Raw genomic sequence first — 18,213 nt, 5'->3', positions numbered from 1 at the left:
TTACACATATTTTTATGGATTTCCATAAATAGTATAGATATATGATAGTCTCAATTTGGGCACAAACTACTGGTGCTTCGCCTTCCATTCCTCATCCTGGCCGGACATGTCTATACATAAGGCGTAGTACATAGTCATTAATTCATTCTCTTGCTTGATTTTTTTTTTCAAACACTATCACGGCAGGGGGTTTAGGCAGACCCCCAACATGTATATATCAATACGTCAAAGAAACATACATTAATTCATTCTCTTGCTTGATTGTAGCATTTATGTTGCCATTCTTTTATCTATATGATTCTAAAAAGAAAGATATGGATGCTCGGGCCACGGGGTTGACAATGGGGAATCTTTGCTAATGTCGAAATAGCATTCGAAGACAACTCAACTTTTCCTTTTGAGTACACAGTATAGGTACGACTCTGAGGCTCCTTTCGTCTTAAAGTTGGATCGATTGGATACCTTGAGAAGATGACATGGTGTGTGATGATTGTATTACAATCCCGGTAGTTGAAGATCTTCTTTAAAGTTTAGTGTGTTAGGATTAACTATGACAGATCTAATTAGTATTTTTTAGTTTGATCTTCATTAAAGTTCAGTGTATTAAGATTGAAAGAAAGTAAAATTGTTGTTGGAATTAATCAAGTAATTGTTGGAAATTTAAAATTTTTAAATACAAAACATATTTTAGGATTAAAAATAATAGGAAAGTCACGTGGTGCAATAGAAAATATGGTAGGCGGTCGTGGATGTCCGCGATGGACGAGCCGCTAGATGGTCGCTCGTCGGACGTGACAGGATGCTCTTAAGCTTCTCTCCCTTCCACGCATGTAAGCATCCTTCTTATTGATTTATGATTAACCAAACCAAAGTAGCATTTTCATTGTGGGCGGCTATTTGCAATTTTGTCGTTATACATAGACGAGTATCAAGGGCTATAATTCTATATTTCTATTCATATTGTTTTTAACCATATTATATCATAGAGGAACATCATTTTTGGTTCACGAACTTTGCCAAAGTATTATTTTAGGTCCGTGAATTTTGAAAATATCATTTTAGGTCCGTGAACTTTGAATTAGTATCATTTGAAGTACTTTTTACTATTTCCAAGTTTTTTTGGACGAAAATACCCTCAATACCTTAAAGTGTATATATTTTTAATAAATTTATCATATACTCATAAATTATTATAAATATCTTTACAACATATTTTTGACAAATTTTCTAAATATAATTTGACCTTAAATATTATCACTTAATTTTGTGACATACAAGTAAAATTGCTTCTTCAATTTTTTATATTATTTTTTTTAAAAATTGAATAAAGAACTTTTCTTTAATAATAAAAAATTGAATAAAGATCTTTTCTTGCATGTCACAAAATTAAATGATAATATTGAAGGTCAAATTATATTTAGAAAATTTGTCAAAAATATATTGTAAAGATATTTATAAAAAGATCTTTATTTAATTTTTTATTATTAAAGAAAGTTCTTTATACAATTTTTAAAAAAATTAATATAAAAAATTGAAGAACCAATTTTACTTGCATGTCACAAAATTAAGTGATAATATTTAAGGTCAAATTATATTTAGAAAATTTGTCAAAAATATATTGTAAAGATATTTATAAAAAATATGAGTATATGATAAATTTATTAAAAATATATACACTTTAAGGTATTGAGGGTATTTTCGTCTAAAAAAACTTGGAAATAGTAAAAAGTACCTCAAATGATACTAACTCAAAGTTCACGGACCTAAAATGATACTTTAGCAAAGTTCGTGGACCAAAAATGATGTTCCCTCTATATCATATAGTAGTAGTATTTTATTTATATTTATATACCCCCATTTAACATAAGTCCAACATTATTTTTTGTACTACGGACTCATTACTAATGTGGTAAAGTTTGCCATAATTCTTCAATTGACGATAGTTAGATAATAAAAAATAGTAATGGATACTCCTTTACATAAAAGTTTGCCCGCACGGGCTTAACTCAGTTGGTTCCTGGGTGGTAGATTGTCCCTAAGCAGACAGGATCGAATGCTGGCAGCTGCAGTGTGGGAGTTTCACCACTGTGGTGGCTCCTTGTGTGCTGGTTACCAGTGTAAGTTCCTCCCACCTAATGGGCCGCTGAGGTACCGTGTTTGAACCCCTCCATAGCGATGTCGGGCCGGGTTATGGGGGCGCCTGGGGTGAGCGAATCACCTTTTGTCCCTAAGTGTTTAAAAACATGTGAAAATGAAGAAACATTATGCAGAAGCAGGGGAAATGTTCCTGGACCACCATAACAAACTACCAACATCAGACGCAGCCTAACTGCTATTATGTCCACGTGTCCACTTTATTTTAGATGATTTACAACCACGTGTCACGCTTAACCGTTGCCGAGCGTTAAATCAATTAATTATTGAATATCGCAGAAATAAGGTTTTGCGCTTAATTTCACTTATATATATGCTTTGCTTTTCCCACTCAAACTTCTGTTTAAACTTATAATTTTTTGTGCTTAAAATTTATATTTCATTCTTATACTCCTACATAGTAGTAGTAATCTTTAGTACACAAACGATTAATATGATGCGAGTTCTGATATTATGTGAAAATAATGTAAGGATATATCTGGTGATTGATTTTTCACAATGTGCATTTTAATCAATACATATACCTAACAAATAAATACTACTAATCTACTATTTGCACGAGTCGATACATTTTGGTCATATATCATACAAACTTGAGATAGTAAATCTCATTTTGTTTCAAATATAGTGAATCAATTTAGTACTTTTCATCGGTTTTAACGAATAAATATTAAACCTTAAAAGGCAAGATACAACTAGTTCAATAGAAATAACAAATAAAACACACACACACACACAACAAAATCAATGTACTTTGGTCTTTGGGTGTGTGCTTCCTAGTTAGATTAGCTTTATTTACTCTTCAAATACATTGAAATCAGTTTACCCTTACACAACTTGAAAGGATGCATACATCAAAAGCATAAATACATATTTGACTTGTTTATTTAATTCACCATGCATTCCTTGTCTTGTATATACCATGGAGGATTTCATTGCACCAACATACCATTAAAAATGTACACAAAAAAAAGAAAACGAAAATGTTTCATAGAATAATCTAATGTACTAAACACAATCAATTACTTTAAATTTAACACAAAATCTCACACGTAGCAATAAACTAATAGTAGATCATATATTCTCACGTTTAAAATTGAAAAAAAATGAGAAATTTGTCACATGCATGCAACATGGTGGGGAAGCAAGAACTAGAAATCAGGAAGCACAACACACAAACACAAGCGAAATAAAGGTGAATTAATTATTCCTCGATGGCAACAAACTCGACAGCCTCTTATTTTCATATTGTTCATGTTTTTTCACTTTATGCTTTGTTTACTAATTAATTTTGTTTCGAGGGGACAAAATGGAAAAAATCTCTATTTTGGAGTCTTCAGCTGTTCATCATATATAAGCACAAGGATTGTAGTTTCTTTGTGATCCCAAAATTAAATTTTCCATCTCTTTTTATCTTTGTCCATGATGATCTAAACAGATTAATTGGACCAAATCTCCAACTTTATAGTGTTCCATTTCCCCCACAATTTTTGGCTATCATATTACCTGAATTACTGTTTTATAGCGATATATATATATATATATATAAATCTGAATCTGATTTGTGTATTGCATCAAAATGTGGATCACTAATATTGCTCTACTTGTTCTACTTGTCTCTCTTCATTCAAGCAATGCTAGAGTTATCTCTGTGGCTAACAATCATCCTCTTGCTAAGGAGTTTCTTATAAAGGTAATTCAATTCTCTCTCTAATGAATAAATGAAAGTGATGACGATTCTCAATTTCTCATATATATGTTGGTGTTAAATTGTGTATGCAGGGAAATGATGAGAAGCTGATCAATCGTGATTTGGGAGAAAAATCAGTAGGAGAGAGTGTGGAAAATTCAGTTTCTAAAAGGAGTTTTAGGATTCCTCAAAAGAAACGAGGAGAAGATGTTGCAGGTTTCAACCTTGATTATTTGCCACCCAAGACTCATCCCCCCTCCCATAATTAATTTTTTAATTTTTTTGTATATTGGAGAATGCTAGCATTTTTTTAAGAAATCAATCACCATTTTTTGTGGTTTACTGGTCGAATTTTGTTTAGAAAAAACAGTATCTATCTGAATTTTTATGACTTGTCAATTTTTTAAAATATGCATTAATTATATCATAATCTTTCTTGTATCGATTTTATGTGAAACTTATCAATTATCATTACTAAAAGAAAGAATATATAGAGAGTGGATGTGGACACAGACAATACATATTGCAAAATTGGTTTAGCCAAAACTTGACCATTCTTTGAAAGAAATGATTGTGTTAATGGTGAATTTTTATATACGGAGTACTATATAGTAGTATTTGGAAGTTTTAAATATTTCGTGGTGTTAGTAACTGCTACATATCAATGTAAATATAATTAATGATTCACCTTAGTGCATGACCTGGCGAAATCTATTTTAGAATGACATAACTTTTTCAACATTAAATAAATTTCATGGAATAACTAAATCATTTCACAATGTCTTCATTTCTCATATTTCAAATATACAAACTTTCACAGAATTTACTAAGAAGTACAAACAAACTCAGGCATTGTCATTTGTCAATTCAGATGAGATCCTACGAAATTAACTACCGTTGCTGTGATCGATATAGTTCATGATGTTACATTGGACACGTATATAAAGTTCATGATGTTAGGCCACACATAAAATAAACAAATTTGTACACATAATTATCGGATAATTTTGAGATATAAATCTCTTATAAATCAAATTTTTTAAACTGAAAATTTTCAAAAATAGTATTCTTTCTGTCCTAAGTACTTGAGGTGTTTTCTTTTGAGAATGAGAATTAAGGACAAGTATTTAGTTAGTATATGTATTAGTATGTTATGTGAAAAGAAAAGAGTAAAGGTCAAAATTGGTCCTGAACATATGCTCATTTTACGATTTTGGTCATAGACTTTATCTTTTGATTTTTTGCATCCTGAACATTTCAACTCGGATCGCAATCGGTCCTACACTTTATCTTTTGAATTTTGCATCATGAACATTTCAACTCGAATCATAATTGGTCCTACATCATCGCGCTCGCCGGCGACGCCGCCGTGAAGCGCGGCTACGTCTTCTTCTCAGAGGTCCAATTCATCCCTCCCGAGGCGCTTCGGAAAATCGACGCGTTGTGGTGGCAACACAATGACGGGAAGTTCGGTTACAGCGTGCAGCGGAGGATCTGGAAGAAATTGAATGGGGATTTCACGGTGTTCTTCATCAAGGTGGGGTGGATGAAGAAGCTGGAGAGCTCGGAGGTGGAACAGTACAATTATAGGGAGCTTTCCTACGGAGTTTATGTGGGAGATGGAGGAGGGGCCGCCGGAGGGGCATCTTCTGCTGACGAATGCGCTGAGAGGGACGCAGCTGCTCAGCTGCATTCTCAGCCACCCGGCTTTTGACAGAGAAGATGATGCGTTGACCGTTAAATATAGACGGAACAGTTAGTGTAGGACCGATTGTGATCCTAGTTGAAATGTTCAGGATGCAAAAATTCAAAAGATAAAGTTTATGACCAAAATCATAAAATAAACATATATTGAGGACCAGATTTGGCTTTTACTCAAAAGAAAATAAAGTAAATATTAGTATTTTTATTATAAAGAAAAATAAATAACTCAAGTTAATTAATGGAGATGGAGGGATTGAGTATATAAATTTTGTAAGTATCTAAAATTAAATGTATTATTTGACCTATAATCCTTCCGTTAACGATCAATTTGACTAATACCTTAGTAAAGAAAGAAACTTGCTTGGACGTTCCAACTTTTCATCCTCCTCGCCGACAGCCTATCTAGCTACTATTTCATATCTGGTGTTATTAGCACTTTCCTATTTAAACTCATCACAAACTACTTATACTATTTCTATTTTAACTAAAATTAAAAATTAAAATATTTAATTAATATATTAGAGATAATTAAATATTTCATTATTAATTAATCTCTCATTACACTTAAAAGACCAATATAATCAATACAAAATTTATGACCTAAAATGAAAAATGTGAGTAATATGGAGGGAGGAAGTACAATAAGTGGATAACTATACCTCACGCATAATAGTATATATATAGGGAGATATAAAAAGAAAGACATACAATATCCGATTTCTTCAGTAATATTTAAACCAAAATTAAATTCGAAGCATGCAATAAATTTGAGAATTCTTGTTTTTTTTCAAAAAAAAGAAGAAAATACCTATGAATACGTGTTTGATAGACAAAACATTCCAAAATTAGGCAAGAATCTTACGAAATCATAATTTTTCACCCATGGTAAATTTAAACATATTATTCCTACCAGAACCGGAGGCTAAGAAAAATAAGATTTGAGGCGAACTCGGGAAGTGACATAGGAATTGTGGGGTCAATAGAGTGGAGCACGGTGAGGAGTGCTCTTCCTCCGGTTCATAACGTAAACCGGCGTGCACATGGACCGGATATGATGATTGCTCCTTTTCTTCCTCGTTATTAGAAGCCCACGCTCCTGTTCAGCCGTCAATACCCCATCTTCCGAAAACGCAGCCAAATTGCACTTGCGAAGGCACATCGAAACCTTCCTCCCATTTCTCTCTAAATGTCGAATCTGTGCAGACAAACCGTTTCATCATCAGCCATTAAAATAAATAAAATCTGTGTCGATTATGGGCGTACGTGCCTTGCAATAGAGACAGCAGAAGAGATAGGAGTCCTGCAAATTTTTGTGGCAATTGATGCAAAAGCTGCTGCAAGCCTTGCTTGGCCTTGTTGGCGGCCTCCGATTCAAGAACACTACTTTTGCACTGTTAGTTTTATAATACTGCAAAAAACCAACAAAGTTAATTATGATATGATCCTAGCCTAGGCTTCCTACCTAGCTTTGAGAGTAATAGTAATTGGTTACTTGAACTTGAGCACAGTCCATCAATTTCTCTGCTTCTCTAATCCTTATCACATCGTGGTACATGTATCTCCTTATCTACAAAATTCAAGCTACCATGTTAATTAGTAAGCATGAAATTACAGAGAGAGAGAGAGAGAGAGGCTGGAGACACCTGCAAGAGGCGGTGAGAGCGGTGATGAGAGAAGCAGTAGGGGCAAATGCCGGCGCAGCAATCAAAGCAAAAAACATTCTTTTCGTTTTTCTTCTCGTCTTGGTGAATTATGCAGGGACTGAAGAATTTCTCAGTGAGAAGCGCAGACAGCCACCCTGGGATCTCCGACTGCAGATCATCAGTTTAATTAAATCATATCTTCAAACCAAAAAATAAAAAAAACAATTTCTAGAGAGAGAGAGAGAAGGCAGTAGTAGTACCATGGCTTGAAGTGAAAATGGAGAGTGATGAGAAGGAGAGAGAGGGATATAGATGGCAGGGAGGGCTGCAAATGATACCTGCCAACAAGGAAACAGCAGGATTCATTTAATGTTATAAGGCTGCTCTTCTTCTTCCCTCCCACTTTTGTTGTACGCATTTTTTGCTTCCGTCCAACGTTGTTATTTCTTTCTTTCTTTATCCATTTTTCACATATAATATACATATATTCAAAGTCAAGCTCTCTCTAAATCAATCCAATTTTTCAAATTCATTAATTTTTTTTTAATATTATACAGTATTAATTTAAATTTTGTAAACAATTTCCGTAAAATAATAGAAATTCGAATACTACATTAGTCAAAATCAATGACAAAGAAAAAACATAATACTACTACTTGGGTATATGTTAAATTAGTCACGTGTGTATTTGTTTCACTGGAGAAATACGCATAACAAAATTATATTTATATCACTGGAGCTGCACACATTCTTCATAGAATAAAACAGTGATTATCAATAAACAGTACGCATCATCAGACACTGCTGTTTTCCTGTTATTGCTTATTCTTTTATCATTGTGCCACATAAAAATATAAAGTCGTTTTTTTAATGTAAGTATGACATTAAAAATTTTATCGCATAAAAATAGGAAAAAAAAACATAGCACAATGGCTCTGTAAAAGAGAATAATCAAATCAATCTATTGTAAAATATTCTACCAATTTTTTTTAAAATAAATTGGTACGATCGGACCCACAATACACCACATTTATACAAAAACATACAAAAGAAACTAAATCTAAAAAAAAGTTTAAAACAAAAATACACACAATAATTAAAATTGGCTGCAGTAAAAAATTAAATTAAAATGGCAAGGTAGGTTAAAGGAAAAAGGAAAGCAAAAAAAAAATCAAAGAAAAAAGTGAATTTTGACTCTAGCCATTCCAAAATTGGTACACCAATCAACTACCCTAAATTCCACCCAATTTGATGCTAGCCTGCTCCTCTCACACGAGGCTAAGAAATTATAAAAATAAAATTCAACATAATCCGTCAGGTAATAGGGGTCTCATTTTTCTAATTCGTTCAATCAAATAACAGGAGTCTTATTTTTGCTTTTATCATGAATTTGGTAGTCTCGCATTTCACTTATATTTTTATTATAAAATTAATAGCAATATATGAAAATAAGACTCATAATTTACTACTAGTATTTACTCCATTTAACTCACATTTCTTCACTTTCTGTATTTGAAAGAATTGAGACTCTTAACCGTGAACACAGGAAAAAAAAACATACTAGAAAATCCAATTAATCTGAAACAAAATTATTGGGGTCCATCATGAGACTGCCTCGGCCAACAAAAACAGAGACCAATAGTGGATTGTGTTATGTATTGTCTACTTTGAGATAGGTTGACAACTTCTTGGACCATCCATCCCATCACTTGCAATTAATTTGTCTTTCAAATTTTACAAATCTGAGTTGTTTCACGGAATATGCAACAAAACCAATTGAAAGGAGGAGGAGGATTTTACTCCAAGAGGAAAGTGTGTATTTGTAGACCTAAATGTGCAGTGCTTATGAGATAGCATGTTTTTGGGCTTTATTGAATACGACAACCTGCAGGTTTAGAATATGGCCAAATGCACATTAACTCATCTGCAATAAACTCCTCTCCACTTTTGTAATACACATATATATAGCATAGATTTTATTTTTTAAAGGTCAAATATATACTAGTACAGCGTAAAATAATCGCACCTAAAACTATCCTAATTAACTACATCACGATTTAGGAAATATTGTAATTATAACGCTAAAAAACATCGTGCTTTTAGCGCGATCATCCACAGGCATATGAGTACATGTGCGAGTGGATAGCATACCTACTACTTTGGCGAGCACAAGTAGTCGCCAAATTTGCAAGCGAAGACTGCAAAACTCTGTTTTTGCAAACATCGGTGTGCTTGCAGTTGCAGAAAAATGTCGTCAAGCCTTGGCGTCATATCCATATACACCAGAAGCAATTATGACATGCTAAGTATTGGAAACATACAATTGCAAACCTGATTACTTGAATAATTACTAAGCCAGAACATCCTCGATCCAAATTACTTAACATCACAAAGCGTTGTTGGATATCTTTAATTATTAATGAATCCATATCTGGCACATTATAATAAGAATTGAAGGAAAAGAATGAAAGAAATCACCTTCTCAAATACACCTCTGCGGATATATGCATGAGTTGCTTCGACTGTTTGCTTTGAAATGCAGAACATAATCTGTATCTGCTCCAAAGTTTTTACATCGTCATAAATGATTTCAAGTTTAACAGGTACCAGTTACTGAAGTTTTCTCCGTAAAATTTCTACGGGTAAAGAAGATAAATTCTTTTAAAAACAAGTTGTCAATAAAACTTGTATAGCAAATACATAAACAGTATTAATACTTTCACGAGTTAAGTATATCATGAACTTTAATCAACTGAAAATAGTATGAGAAACTAAACTATAAATGCCTTTTATAATAAAGCTCAATATAATTAAATAAACTTTCATGAATTTCTACGGCCTTCTGTGGGTCAAAGTGCAGCTCTTCACAAAGATTGTGAAGATAGGCAGCTTTACTATCCGCTTCCATCAGATGACCAGTAGATATGGCCGGCTGAAGACGTCTACGTTAAACTTGGACTGTAGTTTGAAGAGCTATTTTCTCTGCTTCTAGCCTTCCTAAACCAAATATATTTTTCAATCGATTCAGTGCAGCAAGTTATAAAAAGAACAAAAACGATGAGGTCAATAGAGAGGTAAAAGAACAAATTTGCAAATGATTATAGCATGTATAATGTTTATACCAATAACATATGATAGTCTAAGATGAGAGTATATTAATAACAGCAGGCAGCTGCTTACAGCAACAAATATGGCTGTAAATACAGAACAGTGAACGATAGCAAGTTTCTCTTCCAAGTTCAGGTTTTACTTAAGTTAATAAATGCACCACCATATCCTTCACCACGCATAAACATTTTTGACAATTTTATGAAATAATATGAGACATTTAATAACATAGAAAGTATTGCAGTTCAAATATGAAATATAAGAAATCAAGCCAAGTGAACTAGGTTTGACCCTACATCTTTCATGAGTTGAGTAGCCAGTAAACTGAATCGGCCAATGGTTTGTTACAGCATCTTATCTTCTTTCCAGCAGAATAAGAGAAGGAAAATGTGAGAAGTAATCTAAGGTAAAGCCCTAAATTCCAGCACTCTAATATACAATCCCACATGAAGCCAAGTATTACAAGAATCCAACTTTTCTCCCTCCAGTTATCATGATTATTTAGTTTACTTTTCTCTCATATGCACCCTGATTCTTTATCTATCCATTCCATGTCTTTCCAACTTGGTAGCTTGATGAGTTGGCAGACTAGTTGATAAGGCTAGATATGTTTCCGTATAAGGGCTTTTCACTGAGGGTAGAGGCTAGAGAAGGAGTGGAGGCCTCTGCTCAAGTTGCTGATCATACTTTAATTTTTATTAATTACACTGTGACTCGTTTAGGATGGTTGATTAAAGATACTAGACTTGTTTTGTGACAGATCAGGGCTTCAAACAAACATATGGATGGAAATGTACTTTCAAGCCATAAGCACACATACAAATTTCTCAACAGAAATCCAAGATTTCATCATAGAAACCATACATTTCAAGGCTTCAGGGTGGAACACTGAAGCAGCATAAATTTTCGTCCCTCTACAATTTCAATGCCCTCACCCAGCCTGCGCCCCTTTAGTCGATCTTGCAGTCTGTAACCAAACTGACCATTAGCTTTACCACCTACAGGATAAGTTACAGCTTTTAAGTTTATCATGGAATCCCTGAGAATCAGTAAGATATTAGGAGACAAGGAAGTCTTGCAAGGGAACAAAATGTTGTCACAAGTCACCAATACCAGATACGGAGTACAATATTGAGTAGTTTTTGAACTCAACCTCAAAATCTTTAGCAAATAAGCTACCAGCCCATTATACAGAATCAAAATAATCAGTAAACTGAATACATCCACGACATGCAAACTTTTCTAAATTACACAGTAAACCTACATCAGACATTCCAATTCTTATATCAGAATTATCTAACTCACCTCATAATTTAAATCTCTGCAGCTTGACTACTTCAGATCTATCCCAAAAGGTCGTGATGCTGTTTCAGAAGAGATAACTGTTAAGGCGTTATAAAAACATTCTTCATCAATATTAAGGCTAAAGAAAAAATGACAAGAAGAGCATCAGTACGTACTACAAATTCTTCAACTTTATTCTCAACTATTATGAAGTTCGCACAAAATGCAGAATCACAATGATTATTAGATATGGAATCTAATCAGTTCAACATCCTTAAACTATAAGGTTCGAACAGACACTCCACAAAAAGAAAATTTTTCAGAGGAATCACATTAAGTTGTGTAAAGTAGAATAGATCAAAGACGTGCATTCACATAGTAGAGGAACAACTTTCTTCAGTGTGAAGAGATTGGAAATTTGGAATACAGCTAAGTATCATACAATTGAAAAGCAAAAAATGAGAATCTAGGAAAATATCATTTGTTTTTCATAGCCAACAACCAGTTGTTAGTTTGTCATATCTATTAAATGGGACTATCATTTCCAAATTACAACTCAGTTAGATAAACCAGGATGAATCAAGAAAAAATAATGAAAAATACGAACTTAATCTTCCGCAATTTAACTGAATATGCAATAATAGAAGATGAGAAATAGAAATCTATGATACTGTTTGGACAACATAACATCATCAATCAATCATGAGAATGTGTTATAGGCCAAACTGCACTATCATATATTATTAGATACCTGGCTTCCAACTTCCAACCGCGTGCACTCAAGTACTGATTTACAATCTGCTCGTTAGGTTTGAACCAGATTTAGTAAAGGCCACCAATTTCAAGTGCACTGCACCCAGGAAACTTCTTGGACCCCATGGTATCCATTTTCCTTCTGACTTTCTTTACATCTTCCCACCTATTGGCAGCTGCATATATATTGGCTAAAAGTGTATGACCACTAGAATCACTGGACTCAACCTCTAGAAGCTTCTTGGCAATACGTTCACCAATTTCAACATTTTCATAGTTCCTGCATGCACTAAGCAGAGAACCGTAAAGTGGGATGACAAACTTGTTATCTTGATTTGGTATCTCTCTTATAATCTGTTCAGCTTCTTCCATGAGTCCAGCACGACCTAGAAGGTCTATCAGGCAACCATAGTGCTCCAACTTTGGCTCAAGTTGATAAACCTTAGTCATTGAATCAAAATGCTTACGGCCTTCCTCAACTAGCCCTCCATGACTGCAGGCACTTAAAACACCAACGAAGGTGATATCATCAGGTCTAATCCCGAGCTGTGTCATTTCTGTGAATAATTGTACAGCCTTTTCTGCATCTCCATTCATGGCAAGTGCACATATCATAGACGTCCATGATGCTGCATCTTTCTGGTTCAGTTGATAGAAAATCTGCAAAGACTTCTCTAAGCAACCACATTTTGCATACATCTCCATAAGAGCAGTACCAACCACTGCATCAATAATAATTCCAATTTCTTTCAAGTAAGCATGAATCCATTCACCTTGTTCCAGCGCTCTTAATTGAGCACATCCTGTGAGCAGAGTAACAAGGGTATATTTGTCAGGTTTAATGCCATTCATTTGCATGCACCTAAACAAGGTCATGGCTTCATCAACCATGTTGAACTGTACGTACCCATTGATCATGGTTGTCCATAAAACAAGATCTTTGACAGAGCTCCTCTCAAATAAAGCCCTAGCTTCATCCAAACAACCCAAATTTGTGTAAGCTGAAACCATACTAGTCCAACAAATAACATTTTTTTCTGGCATGGCATCAAATATTCCTCTGGCAATCTCTATGCATCCACACTTAGCATACATATCCATCAATGCATTTCCGATAATCATAGTAATCCCCAATTTTTTACTCACATAATCATGGATTTCACGACCAAGATCCAAGTTCTTTAGTGCTGTACATGCAGATAAAGTGCTTACAATTGTGGCCTCGTCAGGTTGCAAACTTGTCTCTAGTCTGATCCTCCTATAAACATTAACAGCATCCTCAAACCTGCTGCTCTTTACAAACCCAGAAATCAAGACATTCCATGAGATTAAGTCTCTTGTAGGGATTTCATCAAACACTTTCGCCAAATTCTGGACACATCCTAATTCCCTATACAAATCTAGAACCGAATTACAAACATAGCAATCATCAAGATCCCCACTTTTCAAAGCAAACCCATGAAGCTTTTCCCCTTCAGGAACCATCCTCAACCTTCCTGCAGCCTTAAAGACAAAAGGATATGTATAATTATCGGGCACCAATCCGTTGAGACGTAACTTATCAAACAACGAAAGGGCTTTTCTGCAACTACTAGATTTCACATGTGCCTTGATCATCACATTATAGATAAACAAAGTTGGGAGCTCAATCTGAGCAAATATCATGTCAGCATAGCTTAAGTCAGCATCTGTGGCAAATGCCACGAGCTTGTGCAAGACATCAATGTTGCTGTGGAGACCATGAGTGAAGACCTGGGCTTGGATCTGCTTGAAACAAGTCATGGATTTGCATTTCTTTATGAGGTCTATGCATGTTTTCTTTGTCAGCAGGGATGATACTTCTGCAAAGGTTGAGAATTGAAATTTCGGAATGAGATAGCCTGGAAACAATAGCAACATCCAGTAATTTTTTGCTCTCTTTATAAAGTGAAGAGACTTCTACAATGACACGACCTCCCCCAGTTATGACAGCATACACACCTCATCTCACAGTTAAAAGAATTACTTCCAGACCCCAGTTAGGTTTTATTTTAGTAAAAGAAATGTGCACATTCAGTGAATACTTCGAGCCTATACACCTTCCACATTTGAGCATACAGAGCAAGACAGAACATAGTTCTCTTCTCCATTTATGTTTCCATGGAATTATTCTGCTTGGTAAAAACATATGCAAGAAACTGAACCTTCTAAATGCAAGGAGGGAACCCTGAGTAATTTCAATACGTGAAACAAGTTTTTTTAGCTACTGTACCTTGGATGATTCCTATTGTAGACTGGGAGGTGGAGTCAGCAAGCAGGCACGGGTAATGCATGAATGCAGTGCAGTGGTATGGTGGGGTCAAGCGGTCGGCGTTGGTGCCATGGTGGTGGGGATGTGGCAGTGCGAAATTGTCTGCGTTGTATGTAAATTAGTGACTGTGGTCATTTACGAGTGGGGATTGGGAAATTGAGAATTCTCGTAGGAATTTAACTAAGAGCATCCACATCTGCGTGCTTAGTAGATGCAGTAAGCATGCACCCGCATGCTTAGGCAATAAGTAAGTACTTCGTTGTAGTGCTTATGCACGCAATATCCACACCACAAACAAGTTTGCACGTGGTTCTGATGTTCAATAGGTGGCCGGCATGTGGCCATCGATTTCAATTTTAGTTTTTTTCAAAAACAAAATCAAAATTACCAACGACTATTTATTTTTTTATGTTTTTTATATCTATATATACATCACGCTCCCCACACAGGAAGTTTGTAGACAACACATGACATATTGAACTGATCATGAAGAAAATGCCACGGCCACACTTTGCAAGTCAATGAGATTCAAATCAACGATCATTCTCACCACATAACTGAGTTTAAGTAAACCAAACTAAACAGCTAATAAAAAATTTGTCATCAAACGGAAGCTACATGAGTGCCGAATGCACAAACAGCTGATTCACATTTTAGGTCTGCTCAAACGCGATGAAAAATACATTTCCCGACGGAAACTAACAAAATGAAAGCAGATAAGAACAGCAAACCTACTTGCAACCAATAAACGATATTGAGTTATTTAAAAAACAATGTATTACCTGAATTAGAGTAAAGGTTGACATCATTATCAGTGAGCAACGAGAGAGACGGAGCGGAAGGGAAGAGAGGGCGCCCCACGTCAAGGGCGGGGTTCTTCTTATCCTCCGCTAGCAGGCGGCAGCGGAGCTCCACATATTGTTTAGAGATAGATTCAAGGATGGTCGCCAGCACTTGTTCAGGCTTCTTATCCTTTAGATCGGGTTTCGACTGTGCTTTCTTATCGAATTTTGGCTGGGGTTTCTCTGAACCACCTTTAGAGGTTTCCAAGGCCATGCTCCGGCAATAGGTCAGCTGCCACTGAGATTGCCGGAATGGTGAGGCGTGGCCGGCGGTTACTCGGAGGAGCGATCGGAGCAACATATTGATATTTCGATTTTTTAATAAGCAGTAGCTGGGGTTTTAGCTTCTCCATTTTCAAGGTTTGGGCTTAGTGGAGGAAATTGGGCTTAGGGGAGGCAATTGGGCTTAAGGGAATATTAAAGAATTAATCAAAGACATTGGACTCGTGCTTGATGCCATTGGGACTCGTGCATAATTAACCAAAGACATTCTTGGTCTAATAGCAAAAAAAGAATTAAACATTATATTTGTGCGATTATACAAATTCAAATCCCTTGAATATGGATGCATGCATATCGACACTGGTATTACTTCTGTTTTTCTACACTAATATTAGGTACATTTTGATAATCATCTATTTTAAAGTAATAGAATTATCTAAAAATTGTATTTATTTATCTTCCTTAGTAGACTGACCCTTAGTGAAAAACCAATTTTGGACGTTTTTTTTTGGAAGAATTAGGGTAGGAAATTAGGTTTAGGAGTGTGGTGTATCTTTGCTATTCATGTTGCTCCTTTTAATTTTCGAGTCGGACATTTTTTTTATTTAATTTGTTTAGGCTGCTTATTTTATATTTTAGTGGGCCCTAGATCATTTACTGTTGGGCTGAATCTTAGTAGTTGTTGTGGGCTGGAGTTAATTATAAAAATGGGTTTGATTCTAAATAAAAAATTGGACAGAGATATTAACTAATCGGAGTAGGTTTGCTTAATTTAATTTAATTTAACTGTTAGGAATTGTTATAATAATTCCTTTATAATTAAATCCACCGATAGAATTAAGTAAATAGTCCAATGATTAATTATTTTTTGTGATTAAATCTCTAAATTAATTAATGATTAATCTCTTAAAGAACTAATCTCTAAGTAATAATCATATTTTTTTATTTATTTTTATTCATCTACCAAAATTATTGTTTATCTATTTATACAAACTTTCTCACAATTTAGATATAGGGAATGAAATAAATCGAAACTCATTCTTATATTAAAACTAATGCCAACCTTTAGTCATTAACGAGGACTAGTCACAGATTAATATATTTTTAAAACATTAATTTTCAATTTTCAATTAATTAAACAAATTAGAATCAATATTAACGATGAACAATATGAGTAACAATTTTAGTTATATGAGAATAAAAAATCTATACAGATCAACATTGAAGAATAATAAATTTGAAACAAATCACAGAATATAATGTTTAAACATTAAATCATGGAGTAGGAAGATAAAAATCTATCACAATAAAGAATTAAATACAATGGATAATTACTCATCATTTTTCAATAATCAATATGTAATAAAACGATCATCCATAGAGCAAAGCATAAAATGTATGAGACCCATGAAAGTACACAATCAAACAATTCACGCCACATAATTTTGTGGAGGCTTCCCTAGCCATCCAAATCAAGAAGATAAAGCTATAGTGACTACAAACTAACATCAATCAAAGTGACAAATAGAGCATAAAAGTATTTATTTACCTGGGAATGGGAGAGGGAGGTGAATATGTCTACTGGGTGAGAATATACTATATAGCATAAATGATTCTATGAATGTAACCAAAAGAAGCGTCAATAAGAAGCAAATCCAAAACTCAACCTGTTAACTTCACCAAAATCAAATATAAATATAGTAGTAATTGTATACTATCAAATTAAAGAAAAAAAATATTAATTAGAAAGAGAAATAGAAGTACCCCATAGCCAAACTTGAGGAAAACACCGAGTGGAGGAAGAAGAATAGCCACGATAATGTCGATGAAAGTTGTTGTTCCCATTTTTCTTTTCTCTCTCTCTTTTTTTAATTTCCAAGAAGAAGAAAATAGAAATGTAGAAACGTTTAGAAGAGAAATTGAATCAAATTATCTTTCCTAACCTCCCACTCACTCACGTATATATGAAACATGGGAAACTAATCTCCACTGATAAGAAGAAACGTGGGAAACCAACTAAGTAGGATTATATATTTATTAGAATTAATTTCTGAATTTTATATCAATTGCATTTAATCCCTCAGCATAAAATGATTATTCAAAACCTCCCAAAACTCCTATTTTATAGTATATTGTATAGATGATCAACCGCTTAGCTTGCGCCATGTGATAGATTTATACTCCTTCCTTCCGGCTAAGATGACACAATTCTTAGCCGGCTCGGGATTTTAGGAGCTATTGGTTAATGCGTTTAATTTGAGAGAGAAAAAGTGGGTGTAAGTATTAAAATAATTGAGAGAGAAGAAAAATTAGTTGGATAAATTAATTAGAGAGAGAAAGTTTTCAAAAAATGAAATGTGTCATCTTATTTGGGATAAACTAAAAAGAAAAACATGTCTTCTTAAGTGGGACGGAGAGAGTAATAAATAGCTAAAATGAAGAGAAAGTAAAGTAAGAGAGAAAATAATGTAGATGAGAGTCTTCTTGTTCGTATTTTTTCTCTTACTTTATTCTCTTTCTACT

The 18,213-nt window shown here is 34.3% G+C and overlaps 1 protein-coding gene and 1 pseudogene across 7 annotated transcripts; one reads left to right on the top strand and one right to left on the bottom strand.

The window, feature by feature from the left end:
• The first annotated feature begins 3,733 nt into the window (after positions 1-3,733).
• LOC121779466 lies at positions 3,734-5,604 on the top strand (annotated as a pseudogene).
• A 4,262-nt stretch (positions 5,605-9,866) lies between these two features.
• On the bottom strand, positions 9,867-15,782 carry LOC121792584 (pentatricopeptide repeat-containing protein At1g31430-like). 7 transcript variants are annotated; one of them, XM_042190580.1, is made up of 6 exons: positions 15,409-15,782; positions 14,588-14,728; positions 12,335-14,216; positions 11,605-11,681; positions 11,164-11,297; positions 9,867-10,188 (listed from the first exon to the last, which is right to left on the bottom strand). In XM_042190580.1, the coding sequence occupies exons 1-3, from the start codon at positions 15,767-15,769 to the stop codon at positions 12,406-12,408; spliced, it is 2,313 nt and encodes a 770-aa protein (XP_042046514.1). In that variant the 5' UTR covers positions 15,770-15,782; the 3' UTR covers positions 9,867-10,188; positions 11,164-11,297; positions 11,605-11,681; positions 12,335-12,405. The 7 variants fall into 7 exon arrangements, with proteins under 7 accessions (XP_042046514.1, XP_042046512.1, XP_042046513.1 ...); XM_042190578.1 differs by having other exon boundaries at positions 11,605-11,663; XM_042190579.1 differs by having other exon boundaries at positions 9,867-10,184; positions 11,605-11,663.
• Between the last annotated feature and the right edge of the window lie 2,431 nt (positions 15,783-18,213).

The sequence above is a fragment of the Salvia splendens genome, chromosome 2 (assembly GCF_004379255.2).
Source record: "Salvia splendens isolate huo1 chromosome 2, SspV2, whole genome shotgun sequence".
NCBI classification, from domain to species: Eukaryota; Viridiplantae; Streptophyta; class Magnoliopsida; order Lamiales; family Lamiaceae; genus Salvia; species Salvia splendens.
Note: the sequence above shows the minus strand (reverse complement) of the source record. Positions and strands in the feature narration are given on the sequence as shown.

Excerpts from the sequence above, each read along its gene's own strand:
- LOC121792584 (XM_042190580.1), bottom strand. The coding sequence starts at position 15,769 with ATGTTGCTCCGATCGCTCCTCCGAGTAACCGCCGGCCACGCCTCACCA. Across the intron at positions 14,729-15,408 it reads CAACCTTTACTCTAATTCAG|ACAATTTCGCACTGCCACAT; the intron begins GTAATACATTGT and ends CATACAACGCAG. Across the intron at positions 14,217-14,587 it reads TACAATAGGAATCATCCAAG|GCTATCTCATTCCGAAATTT; the intron begins GTACAGTAGCTA and ends TATTGTTTCCAG.